This window comes from Pygocentrus nattereri, chromosome 15 (assembly GCF_015220715.1).
Source record: "Pygocentrus nattereri isolate fPygNat1 chromosome 15, fPygNat1.pri, whole genome shotgun sequence".
In the NCBI taxonomy this organism is placed as follows: domain Eukaryota; kingdom Metazoa; phylum Chordata; class Actinopteri; order Characiformes; family Serrasalmidae; genus Pygocentrus; species Pygocentrus nattereri.
This window is the reverse complement of record NC_051225.1, coordinates 22,368,504-22,376,015: the sequence shown is the minus strand read 5'-3', so window position 1 is coordinate 22,376,015 and position 7,512 is coordinate 22,368,504. Positions and strand designations below refer to the sequence as shown.

Sequence of the window (7,512 nt, the reverse complement as noted above, 5' to 3'; positions counted from 1 at the left end):
AGAGAAAGCAGTCGCCAGGTGAGTAGGGGAGGCAGTCTCTAGGTGAGGAGAAGAGGAAGTTGCCAGGTGAGGAAAGAAAGCAGTCATCAGGTGAGGAGAGGAGGCAGTTGTCAGGTGAGAAGAGGAGGCAGTCTCCAGGTGAGGAAAGAAAAGTCACCAAGTGAGGAGAAGAGGTAGTCCCCAGGTGAGAAAAAAAAGCAGTCCCCAACTGAGGAGTCATCAGGTGAGGAGAGGAGGCAGTCATCAGGTGAGGAGAGGAGGCAGTCATCAGGTGAGGAGAGGAGGCAGTCTCCAGGTGAGGAGAGGAGGCAGTCTTCAGGTGAGGAAAGAAAGCAGTCACTAGGTAAGAGGACGTAGTCACCAGGTGAGGAGAGGAAGCAGTCACCATGTGAGGAAAGGAGGCAGTCGCCAGGTGAGGAGAGGAGGTAGTCACCGGGTGAGGAAAGAAAGCAGTCACCAGGTGAGGAGAGAAGGTAGTCACCAGGTGAGGAAAGGTGGCAGTCGCCAATAGAGTAGAGGATGAAGTTGCCAGGTGAGTTGGAGGAGAGGAGGCAGTCTCCAGGTGAGTTGGAGGAGATGAGGCAGTGGCCACATGTGTTGGAGGAGAGGAGGCAGTTACCAGTGAGTAAATTTGAGCTTAATTCTACAATTCATCTTCATATGCATTGGTAATTTGCTGATTTATAAGGGATAAAAAGTTCGCATTTCTTACAAATAATGCTACAGTGGGGACATGGGAGTAAGATTAAAGCAATTTCCTTTCATGTCCTGAATAATTAGTATTTAATTAATCCCTAACTTCTTTTAATGAATGCTAATTGTTATGTAATGCTAAAAGGCTACAAAGTACAGTACATCAGTCAACTTACTTTGTTCAATGTCATTTCATTTCACACATTACAGTGAAGAAACGCTTATCGTCTATTTTTACATCAGTCCTAGCAAAGCATTAGAACTAAAGCCAAGAGTTCAAAGCCTCCATTCTGCAGATGTATTCATCTCTCAAACTTGGGCAATTTATAGTCTGGAAAAGTCAATTGCATATCAAAGCTGTTATCCAGTGTCTCATTCTGGGAATAGTCTAACTAGCCAGCATACATTAAATTCTAAGATGATGTTCTTGCAAGTCTGGCTCTGAATGTGTGTGCTGCTCAGTAAAAGAAGTGTTGCTGAGTAAAGTATGTCAACACAGTATGTAACTTATGAACGTTCAATTCAAAATGGCTATTTAGTACAAATTATTCATTCATCAGCATCAGGAAAAAATCTTGAAAGAAAAAAAATGAATAGAAATGTACACAAAATATCTTAAACTACGGCTTCCATTCTTTTCTTGTTTTTCAAAGAAATCTGTGGGGTGTTCTGTGGCATACAGCCCTGAGAAAAAATGAGCTATTAAACAAATTTTGGACACATACCAAAATATAAAGATCTATCCTCACCACAAGAGTTCCAAACTGAAAATGCAGTAGTTTTAATTGTTGGTACAAAACAGTTTGAGAAAAATAAAAACTCAAGAGATAAAAAGGGACAATCTAACACTAGTTTTCTAACCATGGTTAATGTTTTCTGCAGGGTTTGATAGTGACAAATTGTAGAAATTTAACACTTGATATATAAACTACTATAATATGCTATATTTTATTTAGAACTACATGAACTACACTGTTATTGAGGTGTTAAGTCATATGGTCATGTTTTAGACCAGAGGGGCAAATGACCACATTAGGCTTTGAGTTTACTGGTGCAGATCTTGTTTGGCTCTGACAACCAAATGACATGACCCCAAGAAAGTGAATCCTAAAAGTCGTCCATTCACCAAGGGTCATCTGCATGACCTGTCTTAGATCGGCTGGGTCACTAAGGAGCAGGGTTTGGCCATTTATATGATTTTCCCTCACAAGTTGATTGTACTTCTCAGGGAGCTTCAACTTGGATAACTGTAGAGAAAACAAAGTAGATCAAGCTCAAAATTGGATTTACATTTTTATCAAAGGTTGATTTTGCATTAAGGATCATGTTGATGTATACAGAACATTTACTGACCTCATTGCAAACATCTTCTTCAGACATGTTGATTACACTTTTTGGAGATAAAGTGTTGTAAAAACTTCTCCCTGTTCCTTTCACTCTCTTGTTTCCTCGGATCCTCGCCAGCTCATTCTTGATAGAACAGTCCAGGTTAACTGTATGTGATTTAAACATAGCCATCTCTCCAACTGTGAATTTGAAGTCCTTTTTGAGGAACATCTCAAAGAGCTCTGGATCATCATCTCTTTCCAGGAACTTCTCCACCTCATCCCCAATCACATGGAGCTCAACCCTGTGCTCACTGAACACATTCCAAAGGGTCTTGTCATGATTACTATCAGCTGGGGTTCCAGTCTCATTTTCATTTATCTTAAGGTTCTGTTCTTCATCCTCCACGCATTGAAGTATCCAGCTCAGTCTACATGGCCAACGGTCGACCAGCACGACCCAAGCAGCAACTCTTTCAGGTGGAGGAACCTCAATCTTAAAAGCTTCCATGACCATTATGGTCACCCTGATGGAGTTGATCACCCTTCTCATGGACACAGTGTTGTCTGAGACATAGGTGTGAAGGCTACTCTGGTTACACAAGAAAATGCTCTCAAATGCAGACTGGATTAACCTTTCTACTTCATTCTCATCAAACACATAATTCTGAAATCCATACTTTTCAGCATTTTGTGTCTTTGTGGTGGCTTTACCTTGAATGAGGCTGGACGTTATTGAAGAGTTGTCTTCTACAGAAATAGAGGTCTCTGATTCACAAAATTTGTCAACCTCATCAAACTGGGAGTTGGAGATTTCAGGCTGACCACACACAATTTTTCGGAAGACCTTGCACTTTGAAACTTCACACAATGGTGGAATAGTGAAAGGCAGTGTGATTATTCGGTCCAAGAAGCTATAAGCTCTGTCCTTTTTAGTGAAGCAGCCCTTTGCCTGGTCTACTTGTTGGGTAAGCACTTCTGGGTCAATTGCAATTAGAGAAATGAATGGACTTTCTTCATCAGACAGAAGAATGTTGATTGCATCCAAGACCCCGACAATTTTCTCTGGTGTGCAGCGGTCTAAATTAGTGATCTCCAGCACCACTTTAATCTTCCGTCTCTCAAAGATTTCCATAAAGTGAACGAAGCAAGAGAGCAACCTCATCTCCTTCCGAACTTCATGCATTAAGCCCAGCTGCTCACTGACCTGCTTGTTGTCCAAGCTCCTTCTGACATTGAGGTCTTGGTTAAAGATAAGGTTCTTACCCAACATGACGGTGAATCTTACAGCTCCAGCTGCTGGAACTCCAAGGGCTGCAATTGCTAAACCCTCAAGCACTCCATACCCACTATTCCCACTGCCATCCTTATCTCCTTCACTTGCAATCTTTTGCTGGGGAAACCCATAAATAATAAGTGGGACCAGAATGAAGAGTGACCCAATGAGTGACATCAAAATAATGGCCCACAGTGGGCAGCACAAAACCATCTTTGGCCTCCAGTTCTCGGAGCTGTCTTCTGTCTTCCTTCTCTTAGAGTACTTTTCCACATCATATTGAGCCACACGGAAAAGGCTGAGCTGAAGCTTGCCAAAGCTGTCCTGGAGAGTCTGGCACAAGTGCATCACCAGGCCAGCCCAGAGCATGTCACTGCCTGCAAAATGCCAAGCACTGAACTTCACAAAGACGTAACGGACACATTCCCTGCTCTGGTTTTCTTCTGTCCACACAGGTCGATAGAAGACAAGATGAGTGATTAGTGAAAGCAAGTTTCCAATAGAGGCCTTCATCGGTCGAGGCTTTGATGTTTTCACACACTTCGACTCTCTTCTCTTTGCTTCATCATTCATGTGACCTGGAAGAAACAAAAGTGACAGACCAAGAGGAAATGAAAAACATTCTCTAATCTTTGTAACTAAAGATGTGTTCAGTGACATTGATGGTCAGATAAATCTAAGGAGAATATCATTGCTGTCAGGTACACTGATTTTGTGTCAGATCTTAACTTGAAAACTTTTATTGCAACCAACAAATAGGTTAACATGTGACTGTTAATATTCACATAGCTACATGAGCAGGGGTTACATCAGACCAGAATGCTACCAGAGTGGAGCTCCAGCAACTTTGGTTCACATGAATAGAAAAAGGAACTGAGTGCTGGCCCTGTAGTTTAATGGAAATGCAAATCGCTTATAGTGCAATCTTAGTGAAATCCATTTACGTATCTGTGCTGATAAACACTTGATCAGTGCTTCTTAATCATACTCCTGGTGACTTAAAGCACTGCACAGTTTGACTCTGCACACCTGATTCATCTCATGAAGGGCTTAATAATCAATTGATGAGCTAGATTAGGGGTACAGTTACAGTCATTGAATCTTCCTGCTGTTTCATGATATTTTAACTTCTGAAATATTTTAAAATTATGTCTCAACCCTTACAAAGTAGTTTATTTGCCACTATTTATCCTGTTACTTAGGTATCTAGTCAAGCTTGCATAGCCAGATGAAACCTGATGTGACTGAGGTAAATGAACCATTTGTAATCCTCTTTCATGCAAATGGGTTTTACTAAATTTGACAGCCATGCAAAACCTACTATTTGCCAACTAACTGCTGCTAAATGTACTTACATGTGCTCTTAGCTGGCCCATTAATAGAGTTTGTAGTCAAATGAATTAGTAATGTTAGATAGAATGGTTGTGGTTTTCACTAGTTTGAGAAATATGACTCTACATCTGATTGGATGGCACTGAACAGGTTTATCTAAAGAGGTGAACCAGCTCACAACCCACTTTTTATGCATCAGTCCATAGCACATCATTCCAAAAGGCTTGTGGGCTATCAATGTGTTTTTTGGCAAATGTAAGATGAGTCTTATAGTCCTCTTAGTTAGCATTGGTTTTCAGCATGCTACTCTCTCATGGATATCATTGTTGGAATCATGAACACTAATGCTTAGCTTACCTAGATGAGCAAGGCCTGCAGCTCTGTACATGTTCACCCAAGTTCTTTTGTAACTTTTTCAGAGTCTTTGCTGGGTTTTGAAGAAATTTTGATAGACCATCCACTCCTGGGAATATTCACTACTGTTTCAAGTTTTTTCTATTTTGAGATATTGGCTTGCTGATGTGATTTGCTGGAGTCCCATAGCCTTAGCTTTGCAACCCTTTCTAGACTCATATATAGTGTATTGATGCACAGCATCCCAACTTTTTTGGAAATGGGTTTGTATTTCAATTCAACATTCTCTCTCATCTCTTCTGGATTTTTTTTGGTGGTATAGTGTCCTGCGTGTTGAGACCTTTTAGCCTACTTTATGTCGCTAGAAACATTCTGCTTAAATGATGTTTAGATTCAGTAGACCTGACAGGAATCAATCCTGGGTGTGTCTAGTTGATTCCAATTATCCTTTACATTTTGGTAAATTGCTTGACTGAAGGGCAATTACTTTTTCACACAATATCAGGTAGTTTTGGAGATAAGTGAAATAATAAATTAATAAATAAATAAGTGAATTGACCATTTATACTTTATTTTGGGTTGTCTTTGTTTTATATTATATATTTTTTGAAGATCTGAAACAATTAAGTGTGACAAATATGCAAAAACAGAAGTTAACAGAAATTAATTTTGTACTGTATTGTAGAAAGGTAGATACTTTTGATCAAATTTTCACAGCATCAGTGATAAGAACTCCATAAATCGAACAGTATTGTTTCTACATTCCTGACACTAATGGAAAAAAGCATCTCAATTTAAATTAACCTCAGTTGAACTACACATACCAGAAGTACACATACCTTCAATGTTCTTGAGGATCATTTTGATTCTAGAGTGGCATGAAGAGTATAAGCCCACCGTCATAGGAGGATGAACTTTTGCAAGAGTTTTGGCCAAAGCATAGGCATAAACATTCTCTGAGTACAGATCTGTTGACAAAAGAGAATGAAAACTGTCACAGGAGTTGCTTTGAGTTGCGTTAGTGCAATCATAACTAATAATGGTATTAAGTAAAAAGACACTCTGTCTCAAGAGTCAAGACATGATGTACCCATTAATACCCCCTATGTATTTAATGATACCCATTTTCTGGTAGATGCTAGAACTAAGCCTGTAAGCTGGTGCAATGGCTAAACTCAGAAATCACAAACTACCCAAGTGTGATCCAATACTTCCTCAAATGTTCTGAAGAGCAAAGTCCACTCAGTGAAGACAGGTAATGAAAATAATAGCTATATTTAGCCAAGGTCAATCCGAGAGTGCTGTAGGGTGAGTAATGAGTGGGCGAGTCAAAAAGAAAGAGCATTCTGGTGTTATTTTGCTGTAATTGTAGTTTGAGATTGATAATTAGAAAGATTTCCATTATAACAAGTCTATATTTAGTCAATTTCACACATGTGCATTTGCTCTGCTTTCCTGATTTTTGTTTGTTTTTTACTTTTTTTTTCTTCTTTATATTTTCTTGTACCTTTTGCCATGATCATCAGCCTGGTGCCCTCCTGTCTGTGGTGAAGCTAAAGAAAATCCCTCTCCCAGCAAGCCTGAAAAGGAGAAAATGCAATTGCAAGACTTGTTATGGAGGAAATGCTTTGCTGTGCTTTTGTTTTGATGTCTGTGGATATGGTCTGCTATAAATGGGGTTATGCATGAATGCCCTGTTTTGTGTCTCTACCATTAGCTCGAGGTAGAGACACAATATTATGAAGCAGTGCATTTGTTTCATTTAATTCAGGCTGAGCTATTGAACCAATTTGGTGTGAGAGTGTTTAAAATGAAAAGTATGCTGCTAAATAAGGAAAATACATAAACAGACAGCCCATCAGATTAAATGCATACAAAAAATACCTTTTAGCACATGTTATGTGATGTGTTTACAGTCAGGACTAAACCTCTCTTTAAATCCATTTCAATGAAAATTATGGTAATGATGAAATAAACTCACCTTTCACAAGCAGACTGAATACGCAGTCCCTTAGTTAACAACAAAAATGTGTCCAACCTCCATCTTCATCAATATTTCATAAAGAATAAAAGACAAGCCGTTTATATGCCAAGCAAGCAAATCGAAAGAGAGAACTGGCTGTAGTGTAGGAGTGGAATGACAAGGGTACGTTGGACTTCAGCCTATCGTAAAACTTAACTGTGGGTGCAGGACAAACGCAAACATTGCTGTAACAAAGCAGTTAACTTAAGTTGTTCCTGGGATGATGACTCGTGTTGTTGGAAAAGGAGTGTGCCTATGAGTAACACAGCAAAGAGATCTATTTACTCTGTCATATGTAAAGATTTCAGCACAGATCAGATACTGCTGTGTTATCATATATCAGCCTCTGCTAACTCTAGGTTTCTTATTACAAAGCTCACTCATCATATTCACCTAGTCTATGCGTTGTACTGGATGAAGAGTATTATTTGTCTACATGGGTCACACACACACACACGCACACACACACACACACACACACACACACACATTTGGCTGTTTGGTTGTGG

The 7,512-nt window shown here is 39.6% G+C and overlaps 1 protein-coding gene across 1 annotated transcript; it reads right to left on the bottom strand.

Moving 5' to 3' along the window:
• Positions 1-636: 636 nt before the first annotated feature.
• nkpd1 (NTPase, KAP family P-loop domain containing 1) lies at positions 637-7,099 on the bottom strand. Its single transcript, XM_037545195.1, has 5 exons — positions 6,962-7,099; positions 6,488-6,560; positions 5,820-5,948; positions 2,047-3,872; positions 637-1,940 (listed from the first exon to the last, which is right to left on the bottom strand). The coding sequence occupies exons 2-5, from the start codon at positions 6,501-6,503 to the stop codon at positions 1,680-1,682; spliced, it is 2,232 nt and encodes a 743-aa protein (XP_037401092.1). The 5' UTR covers positions 6,504-6,560; positions 6,962-7,099; the 3' UTR covers positions 637-1,679.
• Positions 7,100-7,512: the final 413 nt, after the last annotated feature.

What these genes read in the sequence shown, in the direction of transcription:
- nkpd1 (XM_037545195.1), bottom strand. An exon ending in GATCCTCAAGAACATTGAAG is followed by an intron (nt 3,873 to 5,819) that starts GTATGTGTACTT and finishes TGTTTCTTCCAG; the next exon opens with GTCACATGAATGATGAAGCA. An exon ending in AAGAAGATGTTTGCAATGAG is followed by an intron (nt 1,941 to 2,046) that starts GTCAGTAAATGT and finishes TTTTCTCTACAG; the next exon opens with TTATCCAAGTTGAAGCTCCC.